This window comes from Scyliorhinus torazame, chromosome 2 (assembly GCF_047496885.1).
Source record: "Scyliorhinus torazame isolate Kashiwa2021f chromosome 2, sScyTor2.1, whole genome shotgun sequence".
Taxonomy (NCBI): domain Eukaryota; kingdom Metazoa; phylum Chordata; class Chondrichthyes; order Carcharhiniformes; family Scyliorhinidae; genus Scyliorhinus; species Scyliorhinus torazame.
Window position 1 is genome coordinate 321,967,791 of NC_092708.1, and position 25,944 is coordinate 321,993,734.

The 25,944-nt window shown below is 44.9% G+C and overlaps 1 protein-coding gene across 5 annotated transcripts in view; it reads right to left on the reverse strand.

The window, feature by feature from the left end:
* The window catches only part of samd4a (sterile alpha motif domain containing 4A), a 273,565-nt gene that overhangs the window by 66,718 nt on the left and 180,903 nt on the right, over positions 1 to 25,944 (reverse strand). For all 5 annotated transcript variants that reach the window (XM_072489709.1, XM_072489710.1, XM_072489706.1 and 2 more), the window contains 2 exons: positions 19,756 to 19,842; positions 3,795 to 4,098 (listed from right to left, as the gene is read on the reverse strand). In XM_072489709.1, the coding sequence (XP_072345810.1) occupies positions 3,795 to 4,098; positions 19,756 to 19,842 (391 nt within the window). The remainder of the gene's footprint in view (positions 1 to 3,794; positions 4,099 to 19,755; positions 19,843 to 25,944) is intronic.

The window sequence follows — 25,944 nt, forward strand, 5'->3', positions numbered from 1 at the left end:
GAGTCATAGATGTTTACAGCATGAAAACAAGCACATCGGCCCAGCTGGTCCATGCCGCCCAGTTTCTATCACTAAGCTAGTCCCACTTGCCTGCATTTGGCCCATATCCCTCTATACCCACCCTGCCCATCTAACTGCTTTTTAAAGGATAAAATTGTACCCGCCTCTACCACTGCCTCTGGCAGCCCGTTCCAGATGCTCACCACCCTTGTGTGAAGAACTTTCCCCTCCGGTCTCTTTTGTATCCGTCTCCTCTCACCGTAAACCTATGGCCTCTAGTCCTAGACTTCTCTACCTTTAGCATTTTTTCCATCTGCAGTACTGTCCATTTCTATCTGGAAACCTTGGCTCCTCTACTTTATTTAGAACTTTTACCTCAAAGTATTCTATCTTCCTCCTATTTCCCCTCCCCCACCATGTGTACAACCTTATATTCATCTTCAATTCACTGTATTTAGCACATATCCTCTCACGCTGTTGTCTTACATTTTCCTCACATTTTGCTGTACTGCCTTAATGTGGTGTTGGCAAATTATGGTAAGTAAGTTTGGTGACCTAGTAGTTACATTACTACTAAACTAATAAGCAACAACCAGACCTCCAAGATCAAACATCTAAAAATCCAAATCATTTATGCATATGCAAACAGAAGCTGTCTCTAGGTTTATCAATAGCTATACCCAAACAAGGAGAACCATTAATTTACTTATTTAAAAATCATTTTACATTTAATAGCTTAGATTTTAACCTTTTTAACAAGTTTGTCTGTGGCATTTAATCAAATGTTGCCTAAAAATCCAAATATACCACATCACTTATCAATATATTCAGTCATTTTGAAGAATTCAATAAAGTTAGTGAAGTGCGATCTGCACTTTACAATTTGTGTTCACTGTTCTTAATTAACCCATACCGTGTTAAGCTTAATGCCTCGAGCAGATGAGGCCTATTATCCAAATTATTTCTTCATTTAATTGGAATACATTACGACAGAAAATCTGGCAAATTGGGGTCAAGGTGATGGAAAAATTTGTAAACAATCCAAGGTGTACTAATGATACAGTAACATTGCAAATATAAAACATTACACGAGTCACAAAGATAAATTAGACAAACCTAGAGTATTTATGAAAAAAACAGCAATCAGAGAAAAATAACTTTTGAACATTTAGGAGTACAAAAATAGAACAAGTGAATAAAATTGCTTACTTGAGTAATCTGTTATTTTGGACATCTAATGATGAAGTTAAACAGAGCATAGAACATGTAAATGAGTTATTTAACAGGATGAATATCCTTTCAAATATATCAAGTGGGGATAATAAATATATACGGTAACAATCTTATTCATTGACTTCATGACAATGAAAATCGGACAGTTTCTAAGCTTGCCAAAGATGAACATTTGCCTCCAGAAAGTGTGCTAGAAGTATCGTATTGATGTAAAAAGTGGACATTGAATTCTCTTGGGTTATGGTGCAAAAGGCATGCACTGGAACATTTTTGTCAAAACTATTTACAATTAAAGGGAACTTGAACTAGCACAAGAGTAATAGCCGAGGTAACAAAACTCATAGACGGAGAACATAGCGTTCAGGAGTCACAAGGAAAGTTAAGACTGCTATGGTCTTGAAAAGATGTGCTCATGAATCAAGGAGGAAAAATGAGACTAGATCTTAGAATCAGAAAATGCAACAGTGAATGATACAATCCACCCAAGCAGACACAAAAAAGTTGCAATACATTCGTCTCCATCCTCCAGAAGACAGAGGAGAGATATTTTAATGGATATTATTGCAAAATTACTCGTATGAGAAAACTTTCAAACCTTTCCTAAACTGTGATGTCTTGTGCATCACAATACATACACTCCTCACCCCATCCAAAGTTACGAGAAACAAAATAAAAATCCAAGATAAATTAAGGAAATAAAATTTGGAAAATTCATCTGAGATTTCACTAATCATTTGAAAGAGCATGGAAATTAATTATAGGTAATTCACAGGATTTCTGCTTCAGTGAAAAAAAACCCAAAGTGAATTTCACATAAACATCTGAGATTTATTAAGTACAAATGTGAGAAAAAATCTGAGGCTTTTGTCCATCTTTATTTTCTTCTTTAGTTGATGTAGCAAGCCGTTATACCAGAGAATTCTTCATACATTCAAACATCGTTAATGCTCTACAAGCCAGCCAGAAATACAGCTACCAGTCATGGTCAATTTATAGATACTTCCTGGTAAGATGTTCTGAGTCTGAGTGAGAATTTTTAATTCTCAGAAACATTGGATGCTTGAATGTCGGTCATAATAAGAACTTAACAGCAGTGATATTAAATGCTCACGTAAGACAATATTTTGCCTGACTAATTATAATAGATTTATTAAAAATACCTGTGCAGAAGTTAAGGCATGTTAGAAGAACAACTTCTTATTTCAGGTTATTAAAAAGCAGCATTGGAAGAAATGAGAACAAACTTGCATTTATACACCGTCTCTCAAAAACACTTGATGTCACAAAGCGCTTTAGAGCGGTTTAAATAATTTTGAAGAGTAATCTCTTTTACTACGCAGGGAAACGTGAAGGTCAGGTCCCACAAATAGCAATGAGAAAATTGACCAGCTAATCTATATAAGTGGAGTGAATTGAGGGCTAAATATTGGCCAAAGTGCTTGGAGAATTCTGCTGTATTTTTTCAAGTAGCACTGTATCAGTTGAGAGGTCAGACAGTTTAACACCTCATCTGAAATACAGCAGTTGAGTGTCAGCCTGGATTATGTACTCAAATCTCTGAAGTGAAGCAGGGCGGCATGTGGCGCAGTGGTTAGTACTGGGACTATGGCGCTGAGGACCTGGGTTCGAATCCCAGCCCTGGGTCACTGTCCGTGTGGAGTTTGCCCATTCTCCCCATGTCTGCGTGGGTTTCACCCCCACAAGCCAAGAATGTGCAGGTTAGATGGATTGGCCACTCTAAATTGTTGGGCAGCACGGTAGCATAGTGGTTAGCACTGTGGCTTCACAGCACCAGGGTCCCAGGTTCGATTCCCTGCTGGGTCACTGTCTGTGCGGAGTCTGCACGTTCTCCCCGTGTCTGCGTGGGTTTCCTCCGGGTGCTCCGCTTTCCTCCCACAGTCCAAAGATGTGCAGCTAAATTGCCCTTAGTGTCCAAAAAGATTAGGAGGGGTTATTGGGTTAGGGAGATAGGGTGGAAGTGAGGTCTTAAGTGGGTCGGTGCAGACTCGAATGGCCGAATGGCTTCCTTCTGCATTGTATGTTCTATGAATGCATGATCTTCTAAATCAATGCCAAGAATGCTACCACTGAACCAAGGCAATCCTATTATGCAATCCTAAAACCTTACATCATTACCAGAGCCACAGTAATATTTCCCTTGACTATGTTTTTTTTAGAACCAATGTGATTTTTTTCTTATATTGAATCAGTTATTCTTCTAAGCTCACTGAGTGAGCAGGAAAATTGGGGCTAATTTAAGAGATCTGTGCTGCAAATCTAGATCTACCAGGAATTAGTTAAGAATGGAAAATTACTTGATGCATAATTTGTTCAGTTGCAGAGTGCTCTTACCTTGGTGGTTTGGGCTAAATTTGAAATTTTGGGGTTGTATTTCTACTGAAAATTGCTAACACAAGTCTCAGAGTTAGCCCAAATGCCACCAAAACCCCAATATATTCTTTTATTTGAGAATTCACTATACCATCATATTTTCCTTTTGTTATTTAATGTAACATTCTTTATCTATTTTAACTTGAGACATATTCAAAAGCAAGGCCTACCTTTGCCCATGACCCTTGTAAACTGTCCAGGCAGATCCCCTTCTGGAACAGGAGCACCTCCTGACTCACCCTCACACCCTGTGACATTTTGTTGTTGAATGACTCCAGTAGCAGGGTCCTTCACATCAGGTAGTCGACTTCCTAAGCTGCTGTCTGAGCTCATTAAAGTGGACTGAGAGTCCAAGTCTTGGTTCTGTTCACCAGAGTTTTGGGTATGGGCAAAATTGTAAGCTTTGATAGGGGTAAGAATCATTTGGTGCAGCTCCTGGAGGGCATTACGCAGATTACCACCTTCAAGAACATCCTGTACAATAGAATATAAAATATCAATGCAATATTCAAATGTATATAACTTCATTACAGTGAACAGTTTTGGTCCCCTTATCTAAGGAAAGATATACTGACATTGGAAGCAGATCAGAAAAGGTTCACAAGGTTGATTCCTGGTATAGAGGGATTTTCTTATGAAGAGAGGTTGAGTAGATTGAGCCTGTGCTCATTGGCGTTTAGAAGAATGAGAGGTGACCTTATTGAGACAATAAAGATTCTCAGGGAGCTTGAAAGAGTAGATGCTGAGAGGATGTTTCCTCTTGTAGGCGATCTAGGACCAGGGGGCATAATCTGAGAGTAAGGGGTCACCCATAGATGAGGGGGAATCTCTTCTCTCGGAGGGTGGTAAATCTGTGAAATTCCTTACCTCAAAGAGCTGTAGAGGCTGGGTTGTTAAGTGTGTTCATGGCTGAGATAGACAGATTTTTAATCAGCAAAGGAATCAAGGGTTAGGGGAAATAAGGCAGGAAAGTAGAGTTGAAAATCATCAGATCAGTCATTGAATGGCAGAGCAGACTTGATGGGTGAAGTGGCCTACTTCTGTTCCTGCATCTTATAGAAATGTGCATTATATTTACATTGTTGGAAATTATTCAAAAATTATGGCCAGGATTCTCCATTAGGAGAATAAGGGCGCAATTCTTCGGCCTCATTACGCTCTCGCTCAAGCGAAACAAGGTCAGTGAATATGGGGGCTGGGGGGGGGGGGGGGTGGCAAAAACAAGAACCGCGCCAGGCACCAAACAGTTTGCGATGCAACCGGCCCGCTCCCGTAGACAAAATCGGGATCTTGCCGTAGCATGCCGAGAAACCAATTATCGCCACCTACGCCCTACTTGCATCCCTACTTGTATACAATTAACAGGAGCCACCTCGTATCCACCGGTCTCCTAAGCAAATGGTCACACTTGCTCCGATTAGTACACCTTTTTAAAAATGTGAACCTGGCGGAAGGGCTTCCATGTGGAGCAGAGGCGAGTAGCCATCTTTGCTCACAGCAAAGAGCCCGGGGACACTGAGTTTGTCACCTTGTTGTGGTGGGGGACCATCAGCGACGGGGGGGACACGGCATAGGCCGGAGTGGGCCGCCATGGGAGTGGGTTGAGGGGAGGCGCAACCGCTCGCTACACCACCATGCTAACCACTGGATTGTGTTTACCCGTTCTGGGGGCAACCCTTGTCCCTGCCCGTCTGCCCTACCGATTGCAGAGGCCTCTGGCCGTGTGGCTGAAGGCTATTGCTAATAGGGAATTGTGGTTAAATGAGCACTTCACACAACCCAAGTGGATTCCCATGGGTGCGCGGGCCATGTAGCATGTGGGAGTCATGTTCCCCTGGACACTGCCTGAACACTGCAGGAGGCAACACCACACACACAAGCCAACATCTGAACACCCAGGGGATGGGACACAGCTCCGGGAACATGTCCACGGCTGGAGGGTGGGTGAGTGCCACAGGGAGGGGACCAGCACCAGGACCAGGACCTGGGGTCCGGCGAGGGGGCCCCGCTGCGTTGGGTGTGCGTGGGCATGGCGTTCCAGGTTTGGGGGTCATGGAGGGGGGGGGGGGGGGGGGGGGGGGGGGGGAGAAATCAACAGTTGGCCAACGCTGTTTATAGTCTTTGATACACCCTCTCCCAAATCCTTACAGATAGTGAACGCTATGGCAGGGACATTAGACCCAGAACTTGCCCCCGTGGTGCTGCTTAAGATGTGGCTCCGATGCCTTGACCGCCCTGGTGGTGCACTCTAGTACACCGCCTGGAAGGTCACCTGCCTTCTGGTCGTCTGGATGGCCAGGCGCAGGAGACAGCGGCAGCAGCAGCATCTGCAGCTGCTCGAGGCGGTGGACCATGTGCTGGACCTCACCCTATACCCTGAGGCACTGGCCATCCATCAGACCAGGGATGGAACCAGAGCTGGAGGCCCCCAATGGCCCAGGGTTATAGAGTCATAGATGTTTACCGCATGGAAACAGGCCCAACAGCCCAGCTTGTCCATGCCACCCAGTTTCTATCTCTAAGCTAGTCCCACTTGCTTGCATTTGGCCCATATCCCCCTATACCCACCCTGCCCATGTAACTGTCTAACTGCTTTTAAAAGGACAACATTTTACCCTCCTCTACCACTGCCTCTGGCAGCCCGTTCCAGATGCTCACCACCCTCTGAAGAAACTTCTCCTCGAGTCTCTTTTGTATCTCTCCCCTTCACCATAAACCTATGCCGTATCGTTCTAGACTGTGGGCAGCACGGTAGCATTGTGGATAGCACAATTGCTTCACAGCTCCAGGGTCCCAGGTTCGATTCCGGCTTGGGGCACTGTCTGTGCGGAGTCTGCACATTCTCCCCGTGTGTGCGTGGGTTTCCTCCGGGTGCTCCGGTTTCCTCCCACAGTCCAAAGATGTGCAGGTTAGGTGGATTAGCCATGATAAATTGCCCTTAGTGTCCAAAATTTCCCTTAATGTTTGGTGGGGTTATGGGGATAGGGTGGAGGTGTTGACCTTGGGCAGGGTGCTCTTTCCAAGAGCCGGCGCAGACTCGATGGGCCGAATGGCCTCCTTCTGCACTGTAAATTCTATGATAGACTCTTCTACCTTTGGGAAAAGATGTCAACTATCTACCCTACCTATGCCCCTCCTTATTTTATAGACCTCCATAAGATCACCCCTAAGCCTCCTGCTCTCCAGGGAAAAAGTCCCAGCCTCTCCTTACAACTCTGACCATCAAGTCCTCGTAAATCTCTTCTGCACTCTTTCTAGTTTAATAATATCCTTCCTATAATAGGATGACCAGAACTGAACACAGTATTCCATGTGTGGTCTTACCAAAGTCTTGTACAACATCAACAAGACGTCTCAACTCCTGTATTCAATATTCTGACCAATAAAACCTAGCATATCCAGAATGCCTTCTTCACCACCCTGCCCCCCTGCGACTCCACTTTCAAGGAGCTATGAATCTGTATTCCTAGATCTCTTTGTTTTCTAACTGTCCCCAACTCCCTTCCATTAATTGAATAGGTCCTGCCCTGATCTCATCTACCAAAATGCATCACCTCACATTTATCCAAATTAAACTCCATCTGCCATTCATCAGCCCACTGGCCCAATTGATCCAAGATCCTGTTGCAATCTTACATAACCTTCTTCACTGTCCACTATGCCACCAACAAACCACCCTTCGGCTTTGGTCGCCAAGCCAATTTTGTAACTAATTGGCTACCTCACCCTGGATTCCGTGAGATTTAACCTTTTGCAACAACCTACCTTGCGATACCCTGTCAAAAGCCTTGCTAAAGTCCATGTAGACAACGTCGACTGCACTGCCCTCATCTACCTTCTTGGTCACCCCTGCAAAAACTCATCAAATTCATGAGACAGGACTTTCCCCTTACAAAGCCATGCTGACTTTCCCAAATTAGCTCTTGCCTAGCTAAAGGCCTGTAGATCCTGTCCCTCAGAATACCTAACAACTTACCCACTACAGAAGTAAGACTCACCAGTTGGTAGTTCCCGGGCTTATCCCTACAACCCTGCTTATCAAGGGCACGACATTTGCTACCCTCCAATCTTCAAGCACCTTTCCTGTGGCTGTCGATGATTTAAATGTCTTAGCTAGGGGGCTGGCAATTTCCTCCCTAGCCTGCCACAACGTCCTGGGATACATTTCATCATTTCCCGGGGATTTGTCTATCTTGATGCGCTTTAATACCTCCAGAACATCCTTCTCGGTAATATGTACACTCAAGACATCACTTTTTATTTCCCCAATTTCCCTAACATTCGTGCCTTTCTCAGCAGTAAATACTGATGAGAAATATTAATTTAGGGCCTCTCCCATCCCTTGTGGACCTGCACATGCGTCGCTGGTGGTTTGAGCAGATGATGGACAGCATGTGCTGCACAAGGCTCCGCCTCAACAAGGAGACGGTGCGGCACCTGTGCCATGTCCTTGCCGACCTGGCGCCACATGGAGGAGGACACCTGTTCCCAGTGGCCATCAACCGGGCCATCTGGGGGTGCCCTATGTTAACCAAAAGGGTTCCACTCCCTCAACTTACAGCTCGTGTGCAACCACCAGATAAAGATAATGCACGTTTGTGCCTGCTTCTTGGGGAGTGTCCATGACAACTACATCATGGGGCAGTCTGTCATTGCTGACCTCTTCAAGGAGCACCCCAGGGTGGGCGGCTGGCCCTTGGGGGACAAGGGAGTCTGCTGAGGACCTGGTTAATGACGCCAGTATAGAGACTGGAGACCGAAATGGAGACCTGATACGACAAGGTCCATGTGGCCACCCGGGATGTGATTGAGCGGTGCTCGGACTCCAGATGTGGTTCTGATGCCTTGACCGCTCCGATGGTGCACTACAATACATCATCTGGAAGGCTGCCCGCTTTGTGGTTGTCTGCTGTGCCCTCCACAACTTCGCACAGAAGCGGGCTGGAGGTTGGTGATGAGGAACATATGGCCACTTTAGAGGAGGAGGATGACAACGAGGTGGCGCCAGACCGACATAGGCTGGGGGAACGAGGCCTGGTAGGAACCAAAGGACTAGCCAGAGGCTGCGGGACAGGCGGCTGTGGTGAGGGTCTGGCAAGTTGGAGGGCCAGGGAGGTCCTCATATTTGCCCAATTCACTTAGGACGTGACTTGGTCTGTCACCCCCCCACTCCCTTTTCCCATCCTCCCAGGGTATATGTCACATCACTCCAGGATGCTGGGACTGTTTCGGCACCATCAACGAGTCACTGTTAAGGGCAGGGGAGGTGATGATAACCTGCAGAGAGCAGAGTGCTAGTGCTCCTCAATCCATGTCATAGTCTGACCCCTGCCTGTCTGCTAAGTGATCATTGACACCCATCACCTGCATGCAGTGTGCCCGGGGGGGGGGGGGGCTGGGTGTGATGGGCCAAGGATTCGGGGACGGCCCGCATTGCGGACGAAAGTGACTGAGGCTTCATACTGGTTGTGGACAATGGTGTTTATTGTGTTTTACAATTCCCCACTCTCCCGATAATTCCACCGCCCCCTCCCTCAGCCCCACGTACCCTCCTTCGACGATGCCCTGAGTGATCCACGATGTGCTTTGCCTTCCTAGCTTCAACACTACATCTAGGTGTCTCCCCTGGATGTACATCTGAGGTGGAGGCAGCCAGCTGCTTACCTCGTCCTGTGGCCTTCGAAGCCCCTGGCAGGTGTCCTCCGGGAGCTCTGGGGCTGTGGCCCCGGCTCACAGGTTGGCGGCACATGCGCAGCTGTGCCACCCGGTCTCGTGTGCTGAATGCGAGATGCAGCCTCATTAGAGGGGTGGAACTCGGAGGAGCTGATGGCCTCCATGGGACAGATTCAGTTTAGCACTCAGCACCCCCTCACTAGGGCCCTGGGGTTCACCTTGGGAGGCAGGTGGAGCTGGTTTGAGCACAGCTGCCCCTGCATCATCTGGCTCTGCCAGCCTGGCAGGTCCCCATGATTTGCACCATCATGTCAACGCCCTCGGCGATGCTCTTCAGTGACTGAGATGTGCTCTGCAGCCGCTCGGCAATGCCCACCTGCGAATAGGACAAGTTCTGCAGAGCCTTGGCCATGCCCATCTGAGAACGGGACATGTCCTGCAGAACCTCATCAAGGTCAGCCTAGTACTGGGTGTCATCCCCCAGTGAGGCGGACATTCTGCCTAATCCCTTGTGATCCCGAGGGATGGAAGACATTGGTGAAGCCTTTGCCCTGAGAGGGTCAGAGAACCAGAGAGGGTTCCAAAGGCCACAGTGCAGGTGTCCTTTGTTTGGGGTGGGCTCTGCTGATCCTCTTGCTTCCTCTGCAGTGGGGCTATGCTTTTGAGGAGTGCCAACACCTGGTGGGCCAAAGATTGGGCTTGGCCACGCTTATCTTCATGATGATAGCGATGGGGCATGAGGTTTTCCAGAGGGGCGGCCTGGATGGGCTCCCACATCACCTGAGGCTCTCTGAACATTCACAAGGCACAATGAGCAGTCAGCAGCGTGAGCAGCCAGGAGCCTGTAAGTAGCACCAAAGATGCTTTTAAACCCACATACTGCCGCCATCAAGGCAATCCCGAGGAGGACAGCCCGAGTCAACACACTTCCCTGGCTACTGCCCTGGTCCAGGCAGCCACCTCCAGCAAGTCCAACAATTTGAGGGTTATTCCAGTCTCCAACTCCCTCTCAGCAGCCATGGCATCCACTTCCCGCTCGTAAATACTTGCACCAATTCATGTCCGCGAGTCCTCCTAAGAGGGGCAGAACAGTGGTTAGCACTGGGAATACGGCGCTGAGGACCCGGGTTCGATTCCCGGGCCTGGATCACTGTCTGTGTGGAGTTTGCACATTCTCCCCATGTCTGGGTGGGTTTCACCCCCACAACCCAAAGATGTGCAGGTTAGGTGGATTGACCATGCTAAGTTGCCCCTTAATTGGAAAAAATTTAGGTACTCTAAATTTATAAAACAAAAAGAGGGGCAGAGCATGGCACAAAGTATCCAAGTAGCAAATGACGGTTTTGCGTGGACTGCCGGCATGCGGAGCAAACTTCGATAATGCTACCATCATGGGACCGGAACATGTCGATGGGATTGGTTCCATGCGTAAACCGCGATTTTACCATTGCCGCTATTCTCCACCCGACCGCAGTTCTTGCTGCCGGCGTCGTGTAGTGGAGAATTCAGGCCTATATTTTAAAGCACACATGTAATTTATATAGATCATGTAAAGTTTAACTATTTCTAAACTACAGGGTAGTGTTGGTGTACTGGGCATGTCACTGGACTAGTAGGCTTGGGTTGATTAAATGGAAAGTAACATTCACACCATACAAGTATCAGACAGCAATCATCTGCAACAAGGGAGAACATATAAAGGTGAGATTATCGTTATTTAAATTTAAAAAAAAATAAAGTGCTCAATTCATTTGTTTTCCTAATTTGGTGCCATGAAGCAGCAGTGCTAATCACTGCACCACCGTACCACCCAGATCATCATTATTTCAAACCATGCTTATGTTTACAAGGAGAGGCTTAATGAGTTTTTGTTATGATTTCTTTGTTTTTTAAATTTAGAGTGCCCAATTCACTTTTTCCAATTAAGAGTCAATTTAGCGTGGCCAATACCTACACTGCACATCTTTTGGGTTGTGGGGGCAAAACCCACGAAAACACGGGGAAAATATGCAAACTTCACGCGGACAGTGACCCAGAGCCGGAATCGAACCTGGGACCTCGGCATCGTGAGACAGCAATGCTAACCACTGTGCCACCGTGCTGCCCACTTGTTATGATTTCTGGGGAGTAATTAGATACATTGGGAACGATCCACCGGCCATGCTGCGCCCAAAAAGCAGCGCGCTGCAGTCGGTAAATAACGGGAGACCCCACTCCCAGGATCTACCCAGCTCACTATGCCAAGGGAGATCTAATGCGATCTCGGGAGATCCACCCAATGTGCCACACCCCGAGCCAAGCTGTTCCAGTACAGCTACAGCACTGACATCTACACCGACAATGTAGAAAATTGCCCAGGTGCGTCTGCACACAAGAAACATCCAACCCAGCCAACTACACCCGATCAGTCTACTCTCCATCATCAGCAAAGTGATGGAAGGAGTCATCAACAGTGGTCTCAAGCGGCACTTACTCAGCAATAACTAGTTCACGGACGCGCAATTTGGCTTCCGCCAGGATCACTCCGCTCCTGACCTCATTACAGCCTTGGTTCAAACATGGACAAAAGCGCTGAATGCCAGAGGTGAGGTTGCGAGTGACTGCTCTTGACATCAACACAGCATTTGACCGAGTATGGCATCAAGGAGCCCTAGGTAAACTGGAGTCAATGGGCATCATGGGGAAAACTCTCCGCTAGTTGGAGTCATACCTGGCACAAAGAAACATGGTTGTGGTGGTTGGATCATCTCAGCTCCAGGACATCACTGCAGGAGTTCATCAGGGTAGTGTCCTAGGCCCAACCATCTTCAGCTGCTTCATCAGTGAACTCCCTTCCATCATAAGGTCAGAAGTGGAGATGTTTGCAGATGACTGCAAAATGTTCACGACTCCTCAGATGATGAAGCAGTCTGTGTCCAAATGCAGCAAGACCTGGACAATGTCTAGGCTTGGGCTGACAAGTGGCAAGTTACATTCGTGCCACACCCAGTGTCAGGCAATGACCATCTTGTACAAGAGAGGATCTAACCATCGCCCCATGATATTCAATAACATGATCATCGCTGAATCCCCCACAATCAACATTCTGGGGGTTACCATTGATCAGAAACCGAACTGGACTAGCCACATTAATATTGTGGCTACCAAGGCAGGTCAAAGGAGAGTAGCTCACCTCCTGACCCCCCAAAGCCTGTCCACCATCTACCAAGGCACGTCAGGAGTATAATGGATTACTCTCCACTTGCCCGGATGAGTGCAGCTCCAACAACACTCAAGAAGCTCGACACCATCCAGGACAAAGCAGCCTGCTTGATTGCTCCTTCTTCCACAAACATTGAAACCCTCCAGCACCGTCAAACAGTGGCAGCCTTGTATACCATCTACAAGATGCACAGCAGTAACTCACCAAGGTTCCTTAGTCAGCACGTTCCAAACACACAACCACTACCATCTAGAAGGAAAGAGCAGCAGATACCTAGGAACCCCACCACCTGGAGGTTCCCCTCCAAGTCACTCACCATCCTGACTTGGAAATATATCGCCGTTCCTTCGCTGTCACTGGGACAAAACCCTGGAACTCTTGAGCCTAACAGCATAGTGGGTGTAGCTACACCTGAAGGACTACAGTGGTTCAAGGCGGCAACTTACCACCACCTTCTGAACAGCAACGAGTGATGGGCAATAAATGCTGACCCCAGCGACGCCCACATCCCATAAATTAATTTTTTAAAAATTAGAATGAGACAGTTAGTCTCACTCTAATATGCAGTTCCCCGAGGTAACCAAGGCATTGGGATCGATCCCCTTCGCCTTGGAGACCTCGGGCGAGCATCATTCAGTGCTGGTCTCCACAAACAGAGATCAGACGGAATGCACTCCTGGGGGTCTCCCAGGAGATCAGAATCATAGAATCACTACAGTGCAGAAGGCCATTCAGCCCATGAAGTCTGCACTGACCCTTGGAAAGAGCACCAGGCCCATGCCCTAACCCCGTAATCCCACCTAACCTTTTGGACACCAAGGCGCAACTTAACATGGCCGATCCACCTACCCTGCATATCGTTGGGTTGTTGGGGTGGGACCCACGCAGATAAATGGGGAATGTACAAACTCCACACTGACAGTGACCCGGGACCATGATCCAACCAGGGTCCTGGATGCCGTGAGGCAGCAGTACTAACCAGTGCGCCATCCTTGCCCATTGAGTCTGCACCAATCCACTTAAGCCCTCACTTCCACCCTATCCCAGTCATCCAATAACCCCATCAAACCTTTTTGGACACGAAGGGTAATTTAGCATGGCCAATCCACCTAACCTGCACGTCTTTGGACTGTGGGAGGAAACTGGAGCACCCGGAGGAAATCCACGCAGACACGGGGAGAACGTGCAGACTCCGCACAGTGAACCAGCGGGGAATTGAACCTGCAACCCTGGCGCTGTGAAGCCACAGTGCTATCCACTTGTGCTACTGTGCTGCCCAAATTGATGAATGTAAAAGGGAAAACATTTGAATTAATGGAGGCCCCTTAAAAAATGTTTCAGCTTTACTTTAGAAGAAGGAGTTTAATTCTTCAGGCCTTTGATCTTTTGCTGAAAATTGACCCCAATCCCAAACCTACTTCAGCTAGGAGCTTAAATCTATTTGATGCAAACCACAGCAGTTCCGGTCTTTTCCAACAGTTCTGCCAGAGTTTCCCTCTGCTTTGTACAAAATAATAATTTGCTCAATGTTTTTCGATATCTTGACCTTCACTTTGCTGAGTGTTCCACTCACTTGTTCTTATTTTACAGCTGTTATAGCTCCTGTATACTTGGAGGCCCTTGAAAGAGAAAGATGTATCGTAGCCCTGAAGAATTGTCAATGGTTTTCTGATCTATAACAGTTTGTTTTTTTTCAGGTCAGAGCATGGTCTCAGGTAACAGAAATCATCGAATCATAGAACAGTTACAGAATAGGTGGTGCGCTTTGGCTAATCAGGTGCGTGCTAGCCCTCTGAGGTAAATTCAGCTAATTCCACTCCCCTGATCGGTCTCCTAACCCCTGCAAGCCTTTTATTTTCACATGGTTAAATATTTCCCTCTTGAGAGCTAGAATGGAATCAGTCTCCACCATCTCAGGCCAGATCCTAACTTTGTATTTTAAAAAAATGTGTTTCTCATGCTGCCTTTGACCTTTTTGCTAATCAGCTTAAATTTGTCTCCTCTGGTCCTTGATCTGTCCACCAAAGGTAACAGCTTATCTCTAATCTTGTCTAGGTCCCTTATGATTTTGAACAGTGTCAAATCTCCTTGCAACCTTCTCTTTTGTAGGGTAAACAAACTCAGCATCGCCAATCTATCCAAGTAACTCAAGTCTCTCATCCCTGGAATCATTCTCATAGATCTTTTCTTCACCCTCTCTAAAGCTTTCATATCAACCCCAAGTGTGGTGCCCAAAATTTGAACACAATAATCTAGTGGAGGCCGAAGCAGCATTTTATACAGGGTCATCTCAACTTTCTGGCTTTTGTTCTCTCTGCCTTTCTGAATAAAATTCAGGATTCCTATGCCTTTTTAAACCATTTTTCAACCTGCTCTGCCACTGTCAATGGTTTGTGCTCATATACCCCTAGGTCTCTTTCATCCTGCAACCCATTTAGAATAGTGCTATTTTATACTGCCTCTCCTCATTCTGCATACCGAAATGTATCATTTCACATTTCTATATTGAAGTTTATCGTCCGCTTGTACGTCCATTCAACCAGCCTGTCTAGATCCTCCCACAGTTCGCAATATTCCAACGCGTCATCCGCAAATTTTGACATCGACATGGATGTAAAGGGCACATTGTTATTAATATAAGCAGTGGTCTGAGTATAGACAACTGAAGAACACCACAGTACACCTTCTTCCAGTCCAACAAATAATGTTTAGCACTTTTGTTTCCTATCACTCAGCCAACTTTATATCTATGCCACTGTCCTTTTATTTCATGGGCTTCAACTTTTCTGACAAGACTATTAATTGGTACTTTACGAAATGGCTTTTCAAAGTCCATATACATTAATTCAACCCCCTCGGTTACCTCATTAAAAAAAAAAAATCTAATTAAGCATGATTTGCCTTTAATAAATTCATGCTGGCTTTCCTCAATTACTCCTCCTTGTCCAAGTCAGAATCATAGAATGGTCATGGCACAGGAGGCAGCCATCTGGCCTGTTGTGTCTGTACCAGCTCTTGCAAGACAGCTCACCTCGTCCCACCCGCCCAACCTTTCCCCATCGTCCTGTAAATGTTCTCCTTCTGCATAATTATCCAATTCATTTTTGAAGACTTTGGTTGAATTAGTCTCCACCATAATCTCAGGATATGCTTTCCAGAGCCTAACAACTCCTTACACAAAAATATTTTTCATGCCACGTTTTGTTCTTTCCCAATCACCTTAAATTAGTGCTTGCTGATTCTTGTTCCTTCTGCCAATGAAACCGTTTTCCCCCCCAACTACGCTGTACAGACCTTCAATTTTGAGCACCTCTATCAGATTTCTTCTTAATCTTTCTCCAAGAAAAACAGTCCCAGTTTCTCCAAACTATACACGATAATGGCCAACGCCTACATAATAAACACCTTTACTTCCCTCAGCATCCTCAGATGCATCCCAGCAGATCCTAGTTGCAAGATTTTGATAATTTGATTAATTTGTTTCCGTAACAAAACCACTTTTAAAAGGGTTATTTTTAAATTTCTGTTGTATAATTAAGTCAAGGCAATTGTTTGTGAAGAAAGAAAATTGTTTGACTGTTTTACGATGAAGTTCCTTAGAGTCTCGAGCTGTAGTTTTTCTCCTTATTCTTTCATGGGATGTTAGCATCGTTAGCAAGGCCGGCGTTTGTTGCCCATCCCTAATTGCCCTCAACATGTAGGCCTGACCAGGTAAGGACAGGTGTAGGCCTGACCAGGTAAGGACAGGTAACAACCCTGAAGGACATTAATGAACCAGATGGACTTTTACAAAAATCTATGATGGTTTCATGGTAACCATTCCAGATTTTTATTAAATTCAAAATTTGCCATCTGCCATGGTGGGATTTGAACACGGGTGCCCAGATTCAAATCTCACCATGGTAGATGTCGAATTTTGAAAGATATCTTTTGCAAGACAGGTGAGGCAGTGGTGTATTGGTATTGTCATTGGGTTAGTAATCCAGAGACCTGGGGTACCCAGAGCGGTACCCTGGATCACTAATCCAATGACAGTCTGTCTTAATGGCCCACAATATAATTAGATGTTTTAAAAAAAATCAATTTGAAGGAATGGCTAAAGCAGCCTGAACTGAAGTTAAACTATGTTTAAAGAAACCAAATATTGCTTTAATTGATCTGTGCCAGAGGGGATCTTTTATTTTCTGATATTTTTGGGGCTTCGGTTAAAGTATGTTGACAAGATAATGAGACTTTATTTATGGCTTCTCTGTATCTGGAAAGAATTGTGCATTTGTTTGTAATGGCATGTAAACTCGGAAGGACCCAGGTCAAAAGGGATGAATATTTGTCTTTAGTCTCCATGGCTCTAGATAGCGGTAGGGTGACACATGACTTAGATCCTATAGCCAACAGGAGGGATGAATCTGGACCATCTCCACAAAAAGGAGGAAAGAAACTGAGGGATAAAGGTTGGTGAATTAGTGTCTTTGTTGCACGATGATACCACGCGTTCCGGGGCGTAATTCTTCTGGACACAGTTCAACATCACTTCATTGCCTGTGCTGACAACACAAAGAGCTCCTGGGATGCTGAGAGATGAGAAATTTCTATTTTGACTTCACTGCTTCTTGTTAAGTATATGGAAAATCTTGCTTAATAAATTCTACTTTATTCATAAGTACTAATTATTCATATCTTGTAAATCAAGCAACTGAGGACCCGTGTTAGAAATTAAAAATTTGGACCATTGAGTCTTTTCTTAAGTAGAAAGGCTTTAGACCATGACACTCTAAACCTTACATGGTGACTTATCAAAATTTTAAGTACAGCCAGCCTTTCTAATACCCACTTATCCCCACTCTTCGCTTTCTGCAAGTTAACCAATCCTCTATTCATGCTAATACATTACCCGTAACGCCTTGCGCCTTTTTCTTATGCAACAGCCTTTTGCACGGCACCTTGTCCAATGCCTTCTGGAAATCCAGATACACTGCATCCACTAGTTCTCCTTTGTCCACTGCGCTCGTAATGTCTTCAAAGAATTCCACTAAATTAATCAAACATGACCTGCTTTTCATGAACCCATGCTGCATCTGCCCAATGGGACAATTTCTATCCAGATGTCTCGCTATTTCTTCCTTAACGATAGATTCAAGCATTTCCCTCACTACAGAAGTTAAGCTAACCAGCTTATAGTTACCTGCCTTTTGTCTACCTCCTTTTTTTAAACAGTGGTATCACATTTGCTGTTTTCCAATCTGCCGGAACAGCCCCAGAGTCCAGCGAATTTTGGTAAATTACCACGAGCGCATTTGCTACTTCCCCGTCAACTCTTTTAGTACCCTGGGATGCATCACATCAGGGCCAGGAGACTGGTCTACCTTTACCCAATTAGCTTGCCCGGCTCTACCTCCTTAGTGACAATGATCGTTTCTTGGTCCTCACCTGCCATAGCCTCCTTGCCAACAATTTTTGGCATGTTATTTGTGTCTTCTTCTGCGAAGACCGACACAAAATACCTGTTCAATGCCTCAGCCATTTCCTCATTTCCCATTATTAAATTCCCCTTCTCATCCTCCAAAAGACTAATGTTTACTTTATCTACTCTTTATCGTTTTATATATTTGTAGAAACTTTTGCTGTCTGTTTTTATATTCTGAGCTAATTTACTCCCATAATCTATCTTACTTTTCTTTATAGCTCCTCCTTAGCTATGACTTTGGCAGCATCTTCTTCCTTAGTAGACACAGATGCAAAAAAAGATCATTTAGTAACTCAACCAAGCCCTCTGCCTCAATGCATAGATCACGGTAGCATAGTGATTAGCACTGTTACTTCACAGTGCCAAGGACCCGGGTTTGATTCCCTGCTTGGGTCACCTTCTGTGTGGAGTCTGCACATTCTCCCTGTGTCTGCGTGGGTTTCCTCCGGGTGCTCCAGTTTCCTCTCACAAGTCTAAAAAAAGTGCTGTTAGGCAATTTGGATTTGCCCTCTGTGTACCTGAACAGGCGCCAGAATGTGGCGATGAGAAGTTTTTCATGGTAACTTCATTGCAGTGTTAATGTAAGACTACTTGTGACAATAAAGATTATTAGGTCCCCTTTTTGGTTCCAATCAGGTCCAAGAGTCTCTGAAGCTTGTCAGCAATGATGATCCATTGTATAATGTTAGAAAGAACTGGAGTATACCAAAAGGATTCTTTACTGAAGACCCTAAAGTACAACCTGAAGGATTAAACCTTCCTCACAAATAGTGGACAAGCATCATGTCAGAACTGACATCGTAGCTGCTCATCTTCTCCATGGATGGAAAATTGACCTATCTCATCATGTGACTAACTAAGCTCCTAATCAGACCCAAGAGAACATCAAGCACTGCTCTTCCAAACGAATTTGCAGGCAGCCCAAAAGATACCCACACTGCTACATTGTATGCTTTGGTCAGGGTATCAAAAAAAACACCCAAACAAAAGAATCCAAACAATCATGGGACCAGAAACCTGTGCCTGGAACCTGTTACAATATTGCAATGGTCAGTGGGGAGGAGCAAGGTTAAGAATGAGAAGGAAATCACTTGGGCTTGTGGCGCAACAGTAGCGTGTCTGACTCCAGATCAGAAGAATGAGAAGGAAATTAATGATTGTAGTTTCCTCCGTTGGGGAAAGGGAACAAACATTCATTTTCTAAGAAATAAACTTGTAAAGTAGGTTGGTTGTAACAGGTTAGAATGGATTTAAACTAAACACAAGGAAGAACCATCAAGATAAAATTCTGAATATATACTTACAGCAAGTCCCTGTAGCATGACATGTTCTATTTCAATTTCTATAAACTGGTCATCAGTGTCTATTAATAGGTTTATGGAAATTATCACCTTTACACGTCCAGACAAATTTAATTTAAAAGGTTGTTTGACAGTTGGCTATTTACGTAGTTGTGAAGAGAAGATATAGAGTGGAAACTGGTGAACTACAAGGAGTGAAAGATCGTAGAAAACTAAGTGACTTGAGCAAAGTGGGGAGCTATTATACAATCTTGAACTCAACAATAAAATATAATATGAAATGTGTATGATACAACAGTCGAGAAATTAAGTTGAAGTAAAATCTGCCCATATCAGATGGCAGAGCTTTTGGCCACATACTTGCAAGCCACAGCAAGGACTAGAATGTGGAAATAAGATTTGCACCAAGATGTTTGAACAGAAAGATTTTCTTGGAGACTAAATTAGATGTATGGAAGAGAAAAGAACATTTGCATCTGCACATTTCTTACCTTTTCCAATGATCTGAGCACATTCTGTCGCTCCTTCAATTTTTGTATGCTGAGGACAATTTTGTGTCTTGCACCTTTGGTAACATTCTGCATCAAGAAGAAAAAAAGAGCAGGCCTCAAATACCAATGGTAATTTAAAAGAGTTTGATCATCTTAAATTGTGTTCTCCATAATAAAATATTGTTTTAGTTTTTAAATTTAGATGTTGCATTAAAATTGCTTCATGAGGCACAATTAGTGGACTAGGTTAAAACATTGTGCGCTGGTCGGACCACATTTTTTAATGGTTATGGGTCAAGCCGTCAATGTCGCGTCAGTCAATGCTATTATCTTTGAACCAAATTAGAAGAAATAAAACTTTAGTACTGCTGAAAAAAAGACATGTCAAAGCTTCTCACCTTGCACTAATCAGGACATTCACAAGAACACAAAATGTAAAGGGAACAACAACTTGTACTTCATGAGAAGTGAATGCTGATTGGTTGACAAGTAAACTATTGGTAGAGGCATTGCCATGGAGAATGCACCAGTTAGCTGATGGCTGGCAGTTAACTGCCAATTCAAACCAGGCAGGTTGGCTCTGATTGGCCTTAAATTGGTTGTCAGCATAATTCTTGACTCATTCAGAATTGTAAAGCAAATACTGTCTAAATCGCAGAACAACATTTAATATTGGACACTATTTTGAGTTTTGCAAGTACAGGCTGCTAGATGATACATGATAGGCTTTGTCTGCAGCTTACTGCTCCCACGTATGGATTGCACAAGACACACAAAAGTAATGTCCCTTTATGCCCTATGTTTTTTTTTTTAAATTTAAAGTACAAAATTATTCCCCCCCCCCCCCCCCCCCCCCAATTAAGGGGCAATTTAGTGTGTCCAATTCTGTATCAGGCCTAAGATTCAGGCCGTTGGTAATTTTACCACACTTATCATTTGGCATTCTTGCAAATGTCCAGAATGCAAGATGAAAAGCTTTAACATGTATTTTTTCAAGCAATAATCAAATCTGTACTACCTGTCATGACACCCTGGATTAGTGAGTGGTCAATTTCAGTCCGCCTGACCCGGAATTGCAACACAGGTGAAATTAGATTTTATTTAAAATACTCAATTTATTTAAAGAATCTCAATCTCCTGCTTTGTTTTGGGAACGGGGAAATCCAGTAACACCCTTGGCTGTCCTGGGTACCACTCGTTTTTGGCCAAATTGATGACTAAATCGGCCAACTGCAGTTGTTTATACAACTCCTCCAATTGTCCTATATGCTCCTTCCATGTGTCACTGTAAACTACCATGTTGGCTAAATACACCACGCAGTCACTACCTGATGTTTGAGTCGCTGAAATGTAGCTGGTGCGTTTTAAAATCCGAATGACATTACTTTACACTGATACAATCCCTTGAGTCATAAAGGCAGGTATCTCTCTTCAGCCCTGGGCCTTAAAGGAACCTGCCAATACCCCTTTAACAAATCGATTTTCAAAAGGCACGAGGCACTGCCTATCCTATCGATACAGTCCTCCAACCTGAGAATCGGATACAAATCCGTTTTGGTGATGGCAATGGCCGTCAGTAATCTATACAGAACCAGATTGTCCCATCTAGCTTAGGTCGATCATGGCCAGCAAACTCCAGCTACACTTATTCGGCTCAATTAAACGATTCTCCAACATGCACTGGGTTTAGTTTCTATGGGTTCAGTCGATATGGATGCTATTTTATCAGGTTGGAGTCATCTATGTATACATGTTCAGATAATGCAGAGCACCCCGGTGTGTACCTACAAATCTTCGTGTTTCTGCAGTATCCTTATGAGAAATTTTCATTGCTCTTCTTCCAAGTATGCAAACTCAGTATCTAACTGTTCTGGTATTACTATATTTACTAGTCGTACCACAGGTGGGTCGCTCTGTGAACTATCGACCTCTTCCCCTACCTCACTCTTACTACCTCTGTCCTCTTCCACGACTTCTATCCCCTGACATACTAGTTCCTTCCTTCTTCCATGCAATTCTATTTCTTCAACATATATATTTGGCAAAATCAGTCTTTCTTCCTATGGTCTGGAGTAGCTATTATGCAAGTCACCTTTATCACCCTCTTAACTACCTTATAGGGGGCGCGGAATTTCGCTTTTACAGGTTCACCCTACAAAGGCAGTACCTCATCTCCAGCTTGGAATGTTCTGGACCTCGCACGTTTGTTTGCCCAGATGTTCATTCTTTATCCTGAAATGTTTAAATGCCCTTGAGCTCCCTGACAAACTCCCATGAGTCTTTACAGAAACATAGACACACAATCCAACGTTGAGGATTTGGCTGTGTTTGAGGAACTTCTCTTTCATCAACATTAATGGACCCATACGTAATGGCCATATACCAATTTAAATGGGCTAAACCCAGGTTCCAAGGTGTTGGTTGAATCATATAATAATTGTTTATAGTCACAAGGAGGCTTCAATGATGTTACTGTGAAAAGCCACTAGTCACCACATTTTGGCGCCTGTTCGGGGAGGCCAGTATAGGAATTGCATTACAAGCCAGCTGTTTAGCCCACTGTGCTAAACCTGCCACTTCAGTGAAGAGCATTTAAGTTACTACCGTTGTTCAGCAGCTAACTTCATATTTGTCTTCCTGGTTGTTGCGGTTTGCCTTTTTTCTACAGAATTGCACTATATCCTTATGCAGTACTGGCCAGGCAAGATGCCTGTTGACTGATGCAAGAGTTTTCCGAATTCCCACATGTCTTGCAATTGGTATCTCATATGCTACCCGCCTTATTTCTCTATGATATTTGGGCGGCACCGCTATCTGAGGAACAACCGTCCAATCCTCGTCCGCAAGTTTGAGGATGTCACCACTTCCTAATCAGTACTCTGTTCTTAACATAATAGCACTGTGGAACCCGCTTCGCCTCAACTTCTAAGAGAGCTGACTGTGCATCTCTAGGTCTCCCTCCTAGCCTCAATGAATGAATCTTACGGTTACATCCCCACACAGGTCACAGTCTGTGGACCATCTGGTTCCCCGTGACCTCAACAGGATATAAACTGCCCCAGTAACACGGCGGGACTTCCCCTTTAACGAAGGGAGCCCAGAGTATAAAACCCCCGGCCTGAGCGTAGGTTGGGGCAGGAAACCCTTTGTGGAGTTGGGTAGTTAACGTACTTATCAATAAACCTTTAATTTTGCATCCTACCCATCGTTTCACGTGATCATTGTGTGAGGATTCTATACCTACCAAACACTTCCTTGGACTTATCCTCATCCTGAAGGATAGTTTTGGTTATTCTACCACCCAATGGTGGTGTGACTTCAATCTCTGGTGTTGAACTTTGTTGAACAGTTCCAACGCGCCACAGCAAAAAACCGCACTGACCTCCTCGGATGACAAACACGGGACACAACCGACGAGTACCCTTCGTCGTCCAGTATTTCCCTGGAGCGGAGAAACTACGACATCTACTTCGCAGCCTTCAACAAGTCATCGATGATGAACATCTTGCCAAGGTCACCCCCACACCCCCACTACTTGCCTTCAAACAACCGCGCAACCTCAAACAAACCATTGTTTGCAGCTAACTACCCAGCCTTCAGAACAGCGACCACGACACCACACAACCCTACCATGGCAATCTCTGCAAGGCGTGCCAGATCATCGACATGGGTACCACCATTACACGTGAGAACACCACCAACCAGGTACGTGGTACATTCTCGTGCGACTCGGCCAACGTGGTCTACCTCATGCGCTGCAGGAAAGGATGTCCCGAAGCGTGGTACACAGCAGACGCTGTGACAATCGATGAACGGACATCTCACGACAATCGCCAGGCAGGAATGTTCCCCTCCAGTCGGGGAACACTTCAGCAGTCAAGGGCATTCAGCTCCTGATCTCCGGGTAAGCGTTCTCCAAGGCAGCCTTCAGAATGCACGACAACGCAGAGTCGCCAAACAGAAACTTATAGCCAAGTTCTGACACATGAGTACGGCCTCAACTGGGACCTTGGATTCATGTCGCATTACATTCACCCCCCACCATCTGGCCTGGGCTTGCGAAATCCTACCAACTGTCCTGGCTTGAGACAATTCACACCTCTTTAACCTGGGATTACCCCTCTCTCTGGATCTGTAAAGACTTAATTACCTGTAAATGCTCGCATTCAAAGCATTGTCTTGCATCTTTGACTTTGTCCGTATATATGTTTCTGGAACCTACCTCTTCATTCACCTGAGGAAGGAGCAGTGCTCCGAAAACTAGTGATTTGAAACAAACCTGTTGGACTTTAACCTGGTGTTGTAAGACAATCTTACTGTGCTCACCCCAGTCCAACACAGGCATCTCCATATCATGAACTTTGTTTAGACATTGCCCTGGTCATCAAAATGACCAAAATATTTGGAAACTGCTCCGGTAACTGTTCTGACTCCTCATCTTCCCTCAGACTCTCTAACTATGGGTGAAGTTGTAACCTTCACTCCTGCCAAATAATTCCCTAAAAGTAAGTCTACTCCGTCTCCTGGTAAATTCTTAACCTCTTTGACAACTACTGGACTTGATAATAAACCACATTCCAGTTGTATTTTATACAATGGAACTGCAATATAATCTCCACTTATTGGGCGGCACAGTGGTGCAGTTGTTAGCACTGCTGCCTCACGATGCTGAGAACCCGGGTTCGATCCCGGGTCACTGTCCACGTGTAGTTTGCGCATTCTCCCCATGTTTGTGTGGGTCTCACGCCCACAACCCAAAGATGTGCAGGCTAGGTGGATTGGCCTTGCAAAATTGCCCCTTAATTGGAAAAAAAGATTTGGGTACTCTTAAAATTCATTAAAAAAATATAATCTCCACTTATTCCATTCACTACCACCTTAGCTTTCACTGGACTCTCCAGAGGGAAAAACAAATCCCCCTCCAGTAAGAGAGTTTGCGTAGCACCTGCACCCCTTAAAATAGGATACATGAGAAGGCTGCATCCCTTAAAATAAGCTACATCATTTGATGAAAATGGGGTGATCTCCCCCTTAAACAAAAACCCTGCATATCATGCAGCATTTACCTCAGGTCTCCTAGTTCTAGCTAGAGCTGCAGTCTGCCTTGTAGCATTCTCCACTTTTGTTCCCTTTTCAAAATCTTCCTCATGAACCCCAGCAAGTCCAAAGGTATTTCCTCACAACTTCCAACATACAATGGTAATACTTAGGCCTTCGAGTTTCACCTCCATCCTCAGTACATTCCTTCCTGGTCTGAGGGGGGCATCTCCGAGCATTCCCAGCTATCCATTTCTTACTTACCTGCCTTTCTTCCACTCTCTCACTTCCTATATTTTTCAAAACTATGGGGGTGACGGAACAAAGGTTTAAATTTATGAATTGGCTGCTTCCTTAAATGCTGAAACTTTTGTCTGTGTGTCTCCGGAATTAATTCATACGCACTCAGAATAACCTCTCTTTACCTTGTTGTAATCCCGAGACACCCCCTCAGACAGGGAAGCATAAATCTCCTGTGCTTGCCTTGTCAGGTTACTTTGCATGGGCAATATGCATTTCTCCTTCAGCCATTTAATTTGAGTTGCTATTTTCTAAAATGCCATGAATAATGCCTCTACATCCTTTCCCTCAAATGTTGGTAGGGCCTGTACATACTTACACATATCCCAGTAGGAACTGGACTGGGAAGGATTATTCCTCCCTTTTGACTTTCCTCATATTCTGCCTTTAACTCCAACCTTTTAAGTTGATACTTTTTCCCGCTCTCCTTTTCCCTTTCTTCCCTTGCCAATCTTCCCATTTTCAAAAGGTTTCCTCATTTTACTTTTCTTTTGAAAATCTCTTTCTTCATCTTTTCCCCAAATCTCCAATTTTTAAATTACCTCTCATTCCCGAACTTCAACTGAATCCTCCTCTCCAGATTGGTTTCCTCACCAGAAAGTGCATCTGATGCTACACTAGCTGGATGACCTGCTCGTAGGCGCTCGTGTTTCTAACAGACCGAAGCACTCAACCAATACAGCGTATATCTCTGCCTTCTTAGCTTTAACTGTTACCTCTACTTTTACTTCACCTGCCAATTCAATTAACTTGGGTCTTTTGAAGCCCTTGTAAATGAAGTAAAGACAAGTCCTCCACCTGAAGGCCTTAGCAGCTTCCAGAGACATCCTATTATACTAGTACAAACCTGGT